Below are 17,566 nucleotides of genomic sequence, written 5' to 3' on the forward strand. Positions count from 1 at the left end.
GGGGAGCTGTGGAACAGTGGGAGGAGGGGTTTTGCATTTTGATTTTTTTAAAAGAGTGAACATAAGCATTTACTAGATCAGAAATGGAAACTCAGCTATGTATTGCTCCTCTATTTTCCAGATTTATTAAGGAATACTCTCTTTATACTTTAATACAAAAAATATTCAAAAGGCAACACATTGCAGTAAACATTAGATCACATATATTTTGTTTATGGAAAATAAAAGCTGCTTGTAATCTTATCCTCTTTTAAAAAACACATTTCTCTATATACGTATCCTCCCTTGTTCTGACATAATGACTTCAACCACTGCACAGTGTTGTATGTAAGAATTTATTGCTGGAATCTTGAAAACAAGAAGTTACAACTTTTTGGGAAATAGTTTAACTTTTTTCGCTTCAAGATTCTCTCCAAGTGAACCAAGGTAGTTTTAATTAAAACTCAGCTAACTCAGCCTCATAAAATAAAGAAGCATATAAACATTAGCTTATTAATATACCTAATAAATACTGGAAATAGGTTGTTTTGTTTTACAGGACCACATTCTTTAATAAGAATGTCAGTGAAAATGCAGTAAAATTGGACATCTGATATTTAGGCTGCCTTACTAGCAGGATCTTAAGACCCTCCTCGTTCATATAGTTCTCATTTGTATACACAAGTGCTGGGATTCTGAGTTTTTTATAGATGTAAGTTACAAAAAGTGCAACTGATCTATTATTGTTTACTAAAAATTCTCTAATGTATGTATCAAAGAAAATGTACTCATGTTAAAACATAAATTTCTTGATTGTGGGATTGCAGTAGTAATTATACCACATAAATGAGGACACAGATTACTAGGTTCCCATCATAGATTCTATCAAGGACACTAACTACTCAATGATGAATGACAATGTGAGAAGCTAACTCATTTCTTATCTTATTTCTTAAATGTCATTTTTATTTCTATATCCTAAAAGACAAAGAAAAAAAACACATTAGAAATAACTCCTAAAATAGTGCAGTACATATGAATTTTTCAATTGTTCATTAGTGAACTATTCAAATCCTTTTAGAATTAGAATTAATAGGAAAACTTGAACAATTTTAAATACTTCAATAAATTCAAAGATGGATCATAGACTTTTAAATATAGAGTTAGAACTTAGTTGACTTAGAAATTTAATATAAAGCCACATTGATAAAGTATGATATCTGTGGACTGAATCCCCGTTTTCAGTAATTTTATCCTAATACATAGTAGACAATTTCTATTAATTTTTAAATTATTGCATAATGTGACTATTGAATATCTTAAATACAGTAGGTCCACTTAATATCTCTTATTGTCTGAGATTCCCTAGAAAAAGAATTTTGGAGCAATTTGCACAGCAAGCCTTCAATTGAAATTTAATATATTCTATATATAATACGTTAACCTCACATCTGCCTGCTAGGAGCGCTTTAAATAGGGTCTAGAATTATTACAAAGGGATGACTTCATTCTGTATGCCTTTTTCTTAATTTTATAAAATAAAATATTCCTTCCACATCACTCTTCAGCAGAAATTTTATGAAAATAAAGGAAATAATCTGTGCTAAGTGTATGTGGAAATAAAAGAATTGGCTTACTTCAAATTTCAAGATAAGTTCAGTTAATATAGAGGAAGAAGTATGGTTAATGTTTCAATGTATTCAGGATACTTTTTTGTCAGTAAAATTTGTTTCTGTTTGTAATCTCTGAATTATAAGAGAAGATACAGTTTATCTCTGTGTCTCTGATTAAAGATATTTTTAAAATTCTAAAAAAAATTAAGTGATTATCTAAAATCACAAACAAGATAAATAAACAACTTAAGAATGTAATATTTTTACTTTTAGAATAGCAAACTCTACTTCCTTCACCACTTAAGTTTCTCAGAAGTAGTAAGTGATACAAAAACACTGGAAAACATGAAAACTTATAAATGAAGAAACTAGTCTGACACAATGGAAAACTACTCTGCTGTAAGAAGGAAAAACATTTACTCTTTGCAACAGCATGAGTAAACCTGGACATTATGCTGAGTGAAATAAGCCAGTCAGAGAAAGTCAAGTATCATATGATTTCACTGTGAATTTAATGAACAAATTGAACTTCCAAGCAAAACAGAGACTGACTCATCGATGGAAAACAGGCAGGTGGCTCAGGTGGGATGGTGAGCATATTGAGCAAAAAAGAAAAAAAAAAAAGAGAGAGAACTCATGGACATGGACAACATTGTGGTGATTGTGGGGTGGAAGAGGGCAGAGAGGGGATAAATGGTGATGGAAAAAATAAAAATAAAATAAAATAAATTAATCAAAGATAAAACTACTTTGGGACCATGGCATATTTCAAAAGGACTTATAATAATCATACTATAAATATATATTTCATTCTATAATTATAAACACAAATGAATATCAAAAGATAAATTATGTTATTTATAATGTTATATTTGAAATTACACACATTAAAATCTTATTTACATTAAAAACAATGAATTCAAGTCCTAGTTGGTTTGGCTCAGTGAATAGAGTGTTGACCTGTGGACCAAAGGGTCCCAGGTTTGATTCTGGTCAAGGGCATGTACCTCAGTTGCAGGCTTCTACCTGGGCCCTGGTAGGGGCTCGTGCAGGAGGCAACCAATTGATGTGTTTCTCTCACATAGATATTTCTCTCTGTCTTTCCCTGTCTCTTCCACTCTCTCTAAAAATCAATGGAAAAATATCCTTAGGTGAGGACTAAAAAAAACCCCACACAAAACAAAACAATGAATTCAACACTGAATGTTTATAAATATAGATTTTTTAAATATTGAAACAATGTTTAGTATCAAGCTTGTTGTGATGGCATAAAGTCAAAGATGACTAATAAAAAATACCTCTGCTAAACTGTAGGCAGTTTTAAAGATAGGTGCCAAAATGTTGGCATATGTGTTTCATTCAGAAATCTTATAGAAATATTTTCATCACTGGGTAGATTTCAGTCAAAGCAGGAAAATATTTGAAATATCACCATTATATGTATTTGTACAGATTGCACAACAAAGTGGGAAATCAGAATAATGAAAAGTAATTTGAGATCAAAGGTGGCATCATATAATCACCAGTTTCATCTTATAAATGGCACATCATATATTTGAAAAATAACGAAGCAAAGCTGCATTGAACAACCAAAGATCCATATCAATGGTTGTAAAATTATGCTTTTCAGACCCTGAAATTTCCACAAGGCATATCACGGTACTTCTAAAAGCCAGTATATTTACCATAGGCAATTTTCATGTAGTATATGCATTGCATTATATTAAGGTCAAACTAACCAAACAAATATTCAATGAATAGTCTTTCAAAAAAGAAAAGACAAAAGATTCCAAAAATTCAAAATATCTAACAATCTCTGCTTTATAAATTTAAATATATCTACTCACAAATGACAAAGATAGAATGATCCTTGGGGATTATTATGTGTTAATTGACAAATGCTGCTATGATTTCACATACAAAATTAGGTGACAAGATGTAAGGTCGACTCCTCAGTATTTTGCTGACTCTACAATAAAAATTATTCTTCTCAGCTCTAATTTCCACTTTCTAAGGTTGTTTCCTACCAAAAGGCATCAGATTAAAGCCTTCAGATTAAGCAAAGTATCTTTAACTAAAACCTCATAGTGACTTTAAGTTATAAAGCACAGCAATAAAAGCATTTTTTGCTTCCATTTTTCCCTGGTAATAATTTTGGATAACTTTCTTACTGTTTAATTTATATAATCTCAGTTAAACTTTTCTTTTGCTTTAGTTTATTTTGCTTTATTAGAATGCATTAAAAATTCTGACTTCCATATATTTTTCCAAAAAAAACAAAACAAAACTGCTAGCATTTTACTGGGTACCTAAGTACATTTATGGATAAAACATTTCTTCCCCTCCCACATTTTTTGATGCAATCTCTCTCTCTCTCTCTCTCTCTCTCTCTCTCTCTCTCTTTATCAATACAAATCAGTAAAAGCATATTCTCCAGTGCGAATTAACACACACACACACACACACACACACACGGGCTCACTGCCTCTACAATTACTAACATTATTTGAGAAAAGATATTAGGAAAATGATTTGGTCTTAGGTTCCCGGTGTGTTCTTTGTGAAGGCAGAGTTCTGCCTTCCTCCCTTTCCTCTTTATAAACTCCCTGAGATCAATAACACAGTAGAAAACGATACTATTTTTTTTAAAAAATCAAGCATTTGAAATCCAGCTAGAGTTAGTTTTTGCCAATACTTTCTAAATCATGGCTTCATAAATGTTCATACTCTCATTAAGATATCTTTAAGGTTTTGTTCAAGGTAGGTCTGGATGTCAATTTCCCCCCAAGATATAAATTATGTCTACTCTGCTTTGGTGATGACTTATTTATTATAACACTATTCTCCAGACTCAATAAGATTTTCATAGAGAAAAAAATCACAGTGTAAAGCCATTTATGTTATACTTTAGCCATTGCCAGATTTCGGGGGTTCATGATTTATCATTGAAACCGCAAGAACATATAAGTATTTTCCTAAGTAAATTAAATAATTTGAAACAAATCTGAAGTTTCATATCAACTTCATTTTTTTTCAAATAGAAAAAATTCAAAATGTTGAGAAACACATTTCTACATTTTATCAATCCGTGTTTGTTGACTGTCTCTTGTTCTCAGATTATTGGTATCCATTGCTCCACTTCTCACATCAACGCATGTGTGCACACTCATTCCTACTACAGGTTTTTCAAACAATAAATATTAATTTACACCTACAGAATACAAGTAACAATTTAAAATGCCACAAGGCAACCCTATAATTCTCTAAAATGCACTTCAGAACAGCTGCTCTTGGCAGATTTTTGACTACAAATAACAATACATTAGCATAGAGATTTGAACTCTAATCTACAATGAAAATATCTGGAGTATTTCACTTGTTTAAAATATATTTTTATTGATTTCAGAGAAGAATGGAGAGGAAGATAGAGAGATAGAAACATCAATGATGAGAGAGGATCTTTCATTGGCTGCCTTCTGCACGCCCCATACTGGGGATCAGCCTGCAACCAGGGCATGTGCCCTGACCTGGAAATGAACTATGACCTCCTGCCTTATAGTTCTGTGCTCAATCACTGAGAGATGCCGGTCGGGCTGGGGTAGTTCACTTTTTACAAGGTTGTTCACGATTGGGTAGGAGTCCTTCTATATCTGTGAATAGAGTTCTCTGGTCTTACTTTCTAGCCTACAGTTTACAGCTATAACCCAGATACATATTTAGGATTTGCAAATTCAGGACATCCCATTTGGACAGTAATCCTTAAAATGTGCATATTTTTTACTTCATTAGTATCAAATTAAGAAAATAACTTCTAATATCTGAAATAATTCAAGCTTAAACATATGAAGTAAACCATTTAAAATTCCACGTGATCTGTTCTCCAATGCCACATGAATCCGCGGCGATTATGAAAATAGAGGATCCCAGTTATGGCATGGTCTTTCCACGGTTCTGGGAGACAAAGATGATTTCACCTTGACAGAAGTCGCATGCTACTTCCATGTATGGTATGATTTTAATCTTCATGGAATAACAAAAGCAGTGACATGTTAAATGTAAAACAGATGTTACACCCTTACAACTTCTTGGGTGAAATAAGGACTACAGTAAAAGCCTTGGAAGAGAAGTATAAATGCTTGACATAGGGATGAAGGGCTATAGGTACAATTTATTTAAAATTATTTATTGTGGAATCACTTAAGATTCTCCCTTGGGAATCAATTTCATTCTATTCTTCTATTAAAGTGTAACTGGTATACTAACTGTTAAAATGTAGACAAATGGGAAAAAAAAGGAATGCTGACGATCATACATGTAGGTGGGACATCACATAGGAGTGAAAGAGGGAGGGAACACTAACCATATTAGGCTTGGATGGGCAACAGCGCAGAGGGAAGAAGCCCGTCCACAGCCACATTCGCAGCAACTGAAAAGCAAACAAGAAAGCCCAAGATAAGGAAGAGATCCCACTCCCTCAATACAGCATAAAGACACTACGTATTTAGACAGGTGTCTGCTTTGCTTTTCAAAATTATAAATCCCTCTATGCATACAATTAATTTTTTCCACAATGCCCTTCAAATTAAGAAGCATTTTATGGAATTAAGACATACAGAACTGTATTAAATAGTTATTTTTATTTTACTTAAAATGCTGATTCAGTAAGGACATATGAACTAATACATTTGCTTATGCAATTAATATAGAAGTGCAAAAATATGTAAACCCATTTAAATATATGTCTCCTCCGAAATTCCAGCAAACTTTATATTCAGAAGACATTTTAAATAGCCCCTCAAATACATGTTTTGCATAGAGCCTACATATTTCAGCTGGAGAACAATGTCTTCCTCATTTGACCCACTGATTTCTTATTCCAGTGGAATTATTTATCAAAGCCTATTGAAAATGTTTGCATACGTGACTTTAATCACTTATGGAAGGCTTGCAACTTAAATTTACATTTTCAGATTTAAAAAATGCATCTCTATATATTAGCAGAACTATTGCTATGTTAAAAATAAGCAAGCTATATATAATACATTCACTTTCTGGATATCAAAACACTCAAGATAATTTAAAAATTTTCACATAGTCATAGTAAAAAATGATCCAGAAAAAAGCACGAGTAAACTGTCTAATAAAATTGCACTTTATTGTGGGAAACCACATAAACTGATGGCAGAATATAATACAGAATTATTTAGTGCTTCAACGCATTCACCTTTACGTATATTTTATGAATAGCATTCCTAGTTATTTTGAGAGAACTGTGGGAAAAGCTTAGTAATGGACCAGCAAGTTTAGGCTTTTGTCCAAAATCTGGCTATTTTGAACTTTAATTCCTTGACATGTATCTACTCTATTTTATATCAAATAAGGAGAAATAAATAAAATATAATGCTAGGGAAGGTAAAAAAGTAATTCCAAATAAAATTCCAATATATTTTTTTCAAAGAAGTAGGCAATGTTCCATATATTTTCTTTGAAGTATTAGTGATGTTTTGTTTTTTAATTTTTTAAAATATATATATATATTTCTTATGCCAGTGGAATTATTTCAGAGAGGGAAGAGAGATACAATCATCAATGATGAGAGTGAGTCATTGATTAGCTGCCTCCTGCATGCCCCGCACTGGGGATGGAGCCCACAATCCATGCATGTGCCCCGACTGGCAATTGAACCATGACACCCTAGTCCATAGGCCTAGCTGAAGCACTCATGATGTTTTAATTTTTGTGCTACTATGTGACAATTTGGTTATCACTAAAATGGAATCCTACTAAACAGAAATGGCTATATGACATTTATTTCCAGTTTGATAATTTGTATTAAAAGAATATGCCAAATAATTATTCTCATTATAGAGATATTGAAAGTCAAAGTTACAGTACATCAAAATGTTAAAACACTGAGAAGTATTTCTTTTCACATCTTAATATATTTATTTATAATTATATTTATTTATTAGTGCAATTATAAGACATTTATTAATGTCATATAATTATTGATATATACGTTAACTTTCCCACTGTTTCTGCTTGTATAAAAACTCAAATTATGAGCTGGCAAACTATGGTCCATGGACCAAATCGAACATCCCACTTATTTTTGCAAGTGCAGTGTTATTGGAACCAGACACATTCATTTCTTGTTTGTGGCTTCCTTAGAGTTGCATGGCCGAGTTGAGTAGTGAAAGAGAATGAATGTAGGGCCTGCAAAGCCTAAAACTTTTACTACCTGACTATTCAAGAAAGTCCACCTTCCTCTTTTCTTAGACTGGCAGTTTCTTGAAATGATGATGATTCTTTGATTATTTTTTCTTCTTCATAGTTTAAACATAATAAATGACAACGTGTATGCAGTCAGTGTTTTACTGTAACTGGTGTTAACGTCACAATTATCTCAGTTTATTAATATAAAAAATGTGTATATATGTGTTAATTTCAAACATCCTAGTTCCAACTCAAAAATAATAAGTTAATTAATGGATTTTTGATGAATGCACCTGATCGATTTTTAGTGATAAAAAGATGATGCCATCTCCTAATAAGGTACAAACCCCTTCCAGATGCATGTGTACAAGTTAGTAAGCTCAGGTAGCAATGTGCTTAGGAAGGCAATAGTAACTGCATATTGTGGCCGTTGCCTAATAGCATTCGCTTCATACTTGGTAGTGTTCTAAGACTCAAACAAGCACACTAATGATTCTATAAATAATAATATTTTACTCATTCCTCTTAATTTTAAAAATTGTAATAGGGAACTTGTCTTAAAAATTAGTACATACACATATACACACATACAATTCACGATGACACCAAATCCACACATTTTAGTCCTGAAAAATTAAATCATTTTACCTATCTCTAGAATTCTGATTCATAGTTTTAGCAAAGTTTAATAAAAAATCTGAAATCATGTAACATTTGATATTTGTATGTCTACCTTTTCTGAGACCTTGTTTCAGATTTTGTACTGATAGTTTCTTTGACTTGTTTTAAGATGACATAAATAAATTTCCTTGGGTTACTTAGTTAACCTCTTTGTGTTTCAATTGACAGATAAGAATCCTACTTCATAGGTTTTATGAAAATAAAGTGAGAGACTATATATAATCACCTTGGTGAGTATCTGGCTGATCAAATATTTTGGGAGAAAAGTTGTAGCTATTACTCTTAGTAATATCATAATTAAAGTGATAGAATAAATTATCATTACATCAGAGGAATTTAGATTTTTCATGATCCATAAAATATTACCATGCTAATATTTCCATTGATAATATAACTGAATAACTAATTACATTCAAACAAATTCATATAAATACAAAATGGGCAATGCAAATTTTTAAATCATAATTTTCACAAAATACATTTTCTAAAAATTTAGTAATCAGAGCATACTGTGCATAAATTTGTTATGAAGAAAATTAAAAGTAAAGTACCTTTTCTATAAATATCTGAAATGAGATAGATCTTCTAAGTGATTTGGACCTTTAAATAACTTTTAAAATAACCTAGTTACCTCCACACCAGATGGTATAAAGTTCATGTTCTTTCTTTAATCAATAAATACTTGCAGAAGTACAGGTTGAAAATGCTCAGAAGCCTCAGAGGTAATTTAGAAATAGAAACTAAAACGTGCTAAAAATAGGGGTTAATCTAATGTATGTGAGCTGTGGTTCAGCACAGGGCACATCTGCATCTCCATCAGTTCCCAGCACCTGGAGGCCTGTGAGTAACTGCATGGAGCTGTAACAAGATCATTACTATCCCAGTTTAAAATAGTTTAGGCCTTCTAGGCTTATAAACAAAAATCATTGGTCTTTATTTTAAGGCTATTTTGATTTGTCCTTTGGAAGATTAAGATATGATAACAGAAGCTTTCTAAGCCCAAAGAAGATTCAAATGAAATTACTTGAGCCAGGCCTTACACAGAGCTGATCAATATATGTACGAAGTGTGTCAGTGTAAGTAAGATAACCTTCCTCCTACCGAAGCCAGGCGATTATAACTCTAGGAAAGAAATTCTCAAAGATACTAGATCAGAAAAACAAGACAATGGGCTGTGGATAAAGGGTGATTTAAATTCTTAAATAAGAGATCATACAAGTGGAGAAGAAAACACTAAGATCTTAATGGATAAATGAAAGGCAGGAAATGTAATTTCAAAAATGAAATACTTTCATTAGATAGAAAATATTTTCAGTTTACTGCTCTTAAAAAAGGAATAAATTGAAAAGGCAGCATCGTTCACCCATTTTAAATAAACAACAGAAAATGATGGTACTTAATTCTGAACACAAGAGTGGCGCTTGTGCCCTCACAGGTGGCCAGCCACACTGAAAAGTGACACCAATCCTTTTAAAAATGATCCTCCAAAACTAGTCAAAGAGTAATAAAAATGTCCTCTCCTTTTGACTCCGTTGTGTAGCAAACCAGTTAAGATCATGGGATTTGTACCCAGACTAGGAGCAGTCCTGGATGTATCCATTCATAAATGTATAGTTTCGGTAAACTAGTCACTGATGTAAATGAAAGAATAATTGTGACTATCCCATATAGGGTTGCTTTGAAGAAATAGTTTAATAATGCTTGTAAAGCTCTCTGCATTGTCTTGGGCTTATAGTCAGCACTTTACTTTTTTTTCCTCCTAACTGATATTTTTCTAACCTGGTCTTGGGCAAGGAGTGTGATACAGATAATATGCCTGAGGCTGGCCATATATCTTACATGAAGTAAATAACTCATAAATATTTCACAGTAAACAAAATATATTTGTGGAGGCAATAATTCAATATAAATCAATATAGGGTAATATTTTTCTTAATTAGGGAACAAATGTGTAGGAAAATAAAATATTGGCATAAAAGTATATCAAACTTCTAAGAGTGCTTATGTTGGAGTGTTACATCAATTCACACTATGGGTCAATTTTAGTTTTCTCTCACTTAATTTTATACTCTTCAAAAAATAAAACAAATAATTTAAACAATTCCAATTATGATATCACAATGATAAAATTTTAAACATGTAACATCCTATCTAATAATACACAAACATGGCAATTAACCATAACTCTGACACGCTTCCCATTGGCTAATCAGGGCAATATGCAAATTAACTGCCAACCAAGATGGCGGCCGGCAGCCAGGCAGCTGAAAGCGAACAGAAGGCTTGCTTGCTCCAGTGATGGAGGAAGCCAAGGTTCCCCACCTGCCGCTGCCAGCCTCTGAGCTGCACTCTAAGCAACTATGTTGCAATTATAGAAGCTAAACAAACCCCATGCTTTCAGCCAGCCGGCTGAGCTGGAGTTGCAACAGTGTTTCAATTATAGAAGCCAAACAAACCCGATCCCTGCTTTCAACAGCCGAGGTCTCACAGCTGGAGCCGAGCCTCAGAGCTAAAGCTGGCTCTCAGCTCCAGTGACAGCCATAGAAGGTAAATAAATCTCAGAATTAAAAAATGAAAAAAAAAGGAGAGGTTGGGAGCTTCAGTCCCCCGCCAGCCTGAAAACAGCCCTCAGCTCCACACCCAGACTGGCCAGGCACCCCAGAGGGGACCCCCAACCTGAAGGGGGTGTGACCAGATGCAAACAGTCATCATCCCCTTATCCAGGCTGGCCAGGCACACAAGCGGGACCCCCACCCTGATCTGGGACACCACTTAGGGCAAACCAACCGGCCCTCACCCATGCACCAGGCCTCTTTCCTATATAATAAAAGGGTAATATGCAAATTGATCCTAAGAGCAGAATGACTGGGAATGACTGGTCACTATGACACACATTGATCACCAGGGGCAGACGCTCAATGCAAGAGCTGCCCTCTGGTGGTCAGTGCACTCTCACAGCAGGAGCTCTGCTCAGCCACAAGCCAGGCTGATGGTTGCAACCTCCCCATCCGCCCTGCCCTGAGTATGACAGGGGCGAGTGCCCCAACCCTCTGATCGGCCCAGCTCTGTGGGTGACAGGGGGCGGTGCCTCAACTCCCCTATTGGCCCTACTCTGTGCGTGACAGGGGGGAGCTCCCCAACCCCCTGATTGGCCCTACTCTGTGTGTGACAGGGGGCAGCACCCCAACGTACAGATCGGTCCTGCTCTGTACGTGACAGGGAGTGACGCAGCAACCTCCCCATTGACCCTGCTTTGAGTGTGACAGGAGGCGGCGCCCCAACCCCTCAATTGGCCCTACCCTGAGCGTGACTGGGGGTGGCATCGCAACCTCCCGATCTGCCCTGCTCTGTGCATTACAGGGGGTGGTGCCCCAACTCCCCAATCAGCCCTGCTCTGAGCCCAACCAGGGGCTGCACCTACGGATTGGGCCTGCCCTCTGCCACCCGGGAGCAGCCTAAGCCAGCAGGGCGTTATCTCCCTAAGGGTACCAGACTGTGAGAAGGCACAAGTAGGACTGAGGGACACCCCCCTCCCCTGCCACCAGTGCACAAATTTTTGTGCACCGGGCCTCTAGTCTATATGTATAAAGCCTTAATATGCAAATAGATCAAATGGCAGAACAACCTAACAACCAGTCACTAGGATGTGTGCTGATCACAACCAGGAGGCGCATGTGGAACATGGCAGGCATTGGCAGCAGGCAGCAGAGTGCTTAACATGGCAGGCATTGTGGCAGGATGGTGGAGCAGGTGAATGGGGGTGCCAGACCAACATGGGGCACTGGTCACTATCATCGGGGCAAGCCTCTGTTGGTTAACGAAAATTCTTTGTCCCCATGCACTGTGGTCACACCAGGCACTCGCATCTGCTGCCTGCTGTGCCCAGCCCCGCTCACACCCACTGCCACCACCCGGCGCCTGCCCCAATTACTCAGCGCTATCAGTGGATGCGAGCTGTGGCTGCTGGCCCCGATAGCCCCTCAGGGCTTCTCCACCTCCCCCTGCTCCTGAGGGGCAATTTGGGCCGTTAGTCACTTCTTGCACCACAATGGTCCTGCTCACACCCGCTGCCAGCACCCAGCGCTGGTCCTGATCGCTCGGCTCCATCAGCATGTGCAAGCAAGGCCTGCACCATCAGCACATGGGAGTGGTGGTGGTGGGAACAGGGCTTCCAGCAGAAAGGGAACTGGGGGCTCTAGTGGGAGGGTCTGGGTGGGGGTATGGAGGATGGGGTGAGAACAACCGCTGTGCCCACCACAGCCTCGAGGCCCACAGTTCCTTTCAAGGTGCACGAATTCATGCACTGAGCCCCTGGTATTTATAATAAAAAGAAAGCAGAGGAAATTATTCACTGGTAATTAACACTGATGATGTTGATTGCTTTATACATTTCTTAAAATGTTTCATAATGCAATCTTTGTGCATCTATGTCTTAATTCTCTGTCACTCTTTTAAGATTTTGTACTGATTTCCTGATGAAAGCAGGCTAAACTTTGCAGAATTTTTTTGAAAAAACTTGAAAAGGTATAAAAAGCATAATGATCACATATGTGGTTTCCAAACTCTACTCTTTATTTCCCATGCTTGTGCCACAAAGGCATAAAATTATACCCCCCACAGGAGAGAAGGTAATGCAAAATGGTTAGAAAGGCCTTTCTATTTCATTTTTTAAGTATGCTTTTGAATAACTCTGTGGGGAATGCCACATCTACAGCACATGTATGTACAATCCAATCATTATTCCCCAGCTGTAGTCTAGGGAAATTGGCATAGGATATAGTTACATGTAGTAATTTTTAAAACCTTTTTTAGCTCTCTGCTTCCTCTCACTCTAGAGCTTCTTACCCCTCCCTGATGATTATAGGTGTCTACCTGCGGTTGCCTAAGGCCCTTTATCAAAATTATACTATCTGAGCAATAAACCCAGGTCAATGGATTTTGAAACATCAAAGGACCTCTGAGTCTTAACCAATCAAGTTCCAAACACTCTCACATCTTAATGTGAAGTAATATGGAAAAAAAAATATATACATTTATATATATATGTATATATATATGTATATATATGTTTTATATATGTGTATATATGTATATATATGTGTTTTATATATTTATATGTAAAACACATATAAATATATAATTATATAAATCTAAATATATGTAACTATATATATAATTATATAAATATAAATATATATAACTATATATATAAAATCTTGGTATCTTCCCCCAATTCCTGATACAAAGCTCCTAAAACTGAGGAGACACCAGGCAGTCAGGAATCAGGACCATGGTGGGGGGAAGGGGATAAAACTGGGGAATCCAGCTAGATGGAGTTACTAAGGCACCCCAACAAGGTGGGGAAGTAAGGATACAAGCAAGAGGCATGAACTTTAAAATGTATGGATATTGCTAAGACAGGCAGATAACTAATCACAAGGCAGTGAGGCATGTATCCAATCCTAAGGATGTTACTAAGGCGGTATTCTTTAAAAAAACAATAAGAGCTAATAGACTGTATCCACCCTCTAAATTAAAAGGCACTTGCTTCCTCTCCCCTTCTCCCTTCTCCTGTCACACAATGGGTTCCCGACTTTCCTGTGGTGGGGGAGCACATCCCTGCACTCACATGGCTTATGGTCATGTGGGGCTCTACAGATAGCCTAATAGACTTTAATTCGCATGGATGTTCTCCATAAACTTTGGTTCCACTCTTTTTGTCCACAATGTCATGCTCTGATTTTGCAAGACAATGGACTTGGACTCACTACCCATATTTCGGTTTCAAAACCATCCTAATATATGAAAACTCTGGTTCCATCACGACCAGAGGCTCGACCAACTAGAAATCAATCCTGCAGTCAGCGCTGGGTTGCCATGGCGACCAAGCACTGACTACTTCGGCTGCAGGTGTGGTGACCAGCACTAACTGCTCAGGGGGCTGCGAATCAGGCCCAGAGAGAGGCCTAAAGAGAGAAGTAGGGCCTGATCCATAGCTTCTGTGGCAGCTATTGATCAGCACTTGCTCTCTTTCTCTCCAGCAGCCATGCCTCCATTTCTCTCCAGGCCTCTATGAGTGGCAGAGAAATTGACCAATTTTTCTGATCAGATCCTATTGATAGGCCCAGAGACGCTGAGTGGCATAGAAATTGACCAATCAGAACCAAATCTAGGTGAACTGTGAGGAGCCAGTGGCTGCCTAGGAGGTGAAGCTTTTGACACTGATTGGCATAGAAACTGACCAATCAGAACCAAATTGGCCAACAGAAGAGGGCAGATGGGGGCAAGATCACACCTGCAGGGAAGGGTGTTTGGGGGTGAGATCAGGCCAGCAGGAGAGAGCAGTTGGGGGTGAGATCAAGAAGGCAGGTGAGGGCCATTGGGCGTGAGATCAGGTCAGCAGGGGAGGGTGGTTGGGGATGACCAGGCCTGCAAGGGAGGGCAGTTAGGGGCCATCAGGCCAGCATGGGAGGTCAGTCGGGGGTGATATCAAGCCAGCAGGGGAGCAGTTAGGTGTTAATAAGCCCAGCAGGGGAGCGGTTAGAAGGTGATCAGGCTGGCAGGCAGGTAAGCAGTTAGGAGCCAGCAGTCCTGGAATGTGAGAGGATGCAACAGTCGGACATCCCCTGAGGAGTCCCAGATTGGAAAGGATGCAGGCTGGGTGAGGCACCCCCCCCCCAGTGCACAAATTTCATGCACCGGGACGCTAGTTGCAAATAAGATGCCAGGAGAATCTTTTGTTCCATCATTTACTCTTTGACCTTATTTCCTGACACAAAGCTCCTAAATATCTTGGAATTTCCTGGTGGTAATACTGTCTTTTGCTCTAATGAGATGACTCTTGGTGGGCTCCCAGTTGGAGGCTGGTGTGATTAGAAGCTTGGAATTTTCAGCCTCTCCCATCATTCTCTAAAGAAGGGAGAGAGGCTGGATAAGGAGGTAATGATCAATAATGCTTACATGATGAAACCACCATAAACATCTCAAAAGGGATTTGGAAAGTTTCTGGGTTGGGATAGTCATTCATGCAATGGGAGGGTGTCACATCCCAAATCAAGGGATAGAAAGCTCCCACACTGGGGAGCCTTACAGACTCTGCCCTGTGCATCCGCTCGACTGGTTATTCATCTGTATCCTTTATCATATCATTTGCTACTGTATATAAAATAATGGTAAACCTAAGAGTGTGGTTCCCAGAGTTCTATGAACTGTACTAACAAATGACTGAATTCAAAGAGAGGAGTAAAGGGAAACTCCCATTTGTAATGTGACAAATAATATAAATGGAGAAACTTTAAAATGGAGGCAGAGCTGTCATCCCAGAACTGTCTTGTACATCTTATGCCTCAACCTTTGGAATGTTAAAATTGGGCAAAATAACCTTTGGGCTGCTTTTGAAGAATCACTGTATGCTGAACAACTGTTTGCAAAGATAATAATAAAGTTGATATAATGACTAGGGGACTGAAATTTAAAGACTTTTTTTTAGAATTAACATCAGTATGCTAGCTTATCTGTATCTATAGAAATCCCTTCCTTCTAGTCATGTAATTATTCCCCTTCTCTTTCTCATAAATACCCCCTGCCTTCACCTCCTAAAGGGAACACTATTTGGATCTCTGGCTGAATGATTTTTCAAGAATAGCTATTTTCTTGAATCTCAAATAAAAGCTTGTTGCCTCTCACTTTAGCTTTCTATATTTAGGCTAACAATAGCCATGTGGAACAGAAGCTGTAGGTAACCAAAGGACCTACTACTTGTGATTGGTATCTAAAGTAGGGAGCAGTCTTCTGAGATGAGTCCTTAAACCTATAGTGCAAACTCCAGTTAATGTCAGAACTGAATTGAATTGGGGGACACCCACTTGAGGTTGCAGAGAATTGCTTGGTGTGGAAACAGACAGACACATACACATACATACCACGTATCAGAAACGTAGAGTAAAAACACACAGGGGAGTGTGCTTTTCTAACACATTTGTTTTTTCCTTGTTTTCTGTTTCAAGACTGAAATGTCCTATTATAACGTACATCATAGTGATAACAATTCTGGGACTCAGTGAGAGGGAACAGCTGTCCTAACACGGCACTGATAGCAGATTATGGAGGTGTGATGTGGGCAGCAGTTACTGCCTCATACTGTACTGGAAGCACAATTTCTTCTTCCACATCTTCCAGCTCCTTCTATTCCCACCCAATCCTTCAGCCTCATCTCTCCCTCCCCCTGCTGAAAATTTAAGAACTATGGTCTGGGCATTTCTTTCTTCCTTTGTTATTAGTTTATTAGCAGATTAAACAACTTTAATAAATAAATTAATTCACAATAAATTACATACACATTTTAAAATGCCTTTATGTAAGTCTAGCCTTTACTGTGACAAAATACTATACCAAATATTGTTTGAAAGTATTAAAAGATGAATACCATAAAAGTACTCAATGATCTAAATTCTGCTATTATTCATATGCAGGTATAAAGTAAAGATCAAGTAAGAAAAGTGAGATAAATCTTAAGTAAATCATATGTATATTTCAAGTTCTAAAATTAAAAACAAACAAAACACTAACAAATCCAAGTGTTCAATCTGCAAATATTCCTTTAAGTAAAACATCACAAAAACAAAAACCTAAATCATTTAAATGTTAGAATCAGAAGCTCTCTTTTTCCTTTCTCTCAAGACAATTAGAAGACTTAGAAATAGCACACTGAATGAAAGCAGAAAGAGAACTTGAGGTGAGTTTTCTTTAGACTGCACTTGAACTGGTTTATTTCCCAAACTATGCTTTAATGATAATTCACTGTACTTCTCTTAATCAATTTAATGAGCCTGAGGTCACTATAAAACAGGCTCTTCTCCCATGAATACCATAGGTTAAGGCATGCTATGACTAGAAAATATTATTGAACATGTTAGATTCAGTTTGCTTACTCATATATATTTGGAAAATCAAAGTAAATTTCATCAAATATTAACAACCTTTTAAAAACTTTGTGCTGCAGTTGTAGACAAAATCATTCTCATTATTAGCTAACATGTACTGAGAATCTGTGCTACGCTTTAAGAATGAGAAATTAT

At 37.1% G+C, this 17,566-nt stretch overlaps 1 protein-coding gene across 6 annotated transcripts in view; it reads right to left on the reverse strand.

Annotated features, from left to right (window-relative positions):
- EPHA5 (EPH receptor A5) overlaps positions 1 to 17,566 on the reverse strand; it is a 309,529-nt gene that overhangs the window by 51,919 nt on the left and 240,044 nt on the right. For 4 of the 6 annotated variants that reach the window (XM_015565823.1, XM_015565821.1, XM_015565807.1 and 1 more), the window contains one exon: positions 5,953 to 6,018. The exons of the other annotated variants lie outside the window; for them this stretch is intronic. In XM_015565823.1, coding sequence (XP_015421309.1) covers positions 5,953 to 6,018 — 66 coding nt within the window. The remainder of the gene's footprint in view (positions 1 to 5,952; positions 6,019 to 17,566) is intronic. 6 annotated transcript variants of the gene reach the window in all.

Source organism: Myotis davidii, unplaced genomic scaffold (assembly GCF_000327345.1).
Source record: "Myotis davidii unplaced genomic scaffold, ASM32734v1 scaffold31, whole genome shotgun sequence".
In the NCBI taxonomy this organism is placed as follows: domain Eukaryota; kingdom Metazoa; phylum Chordata; class Mammalia; order Chiroptera; family Vespertilionidae; genus Myotis; species Myotis davidii.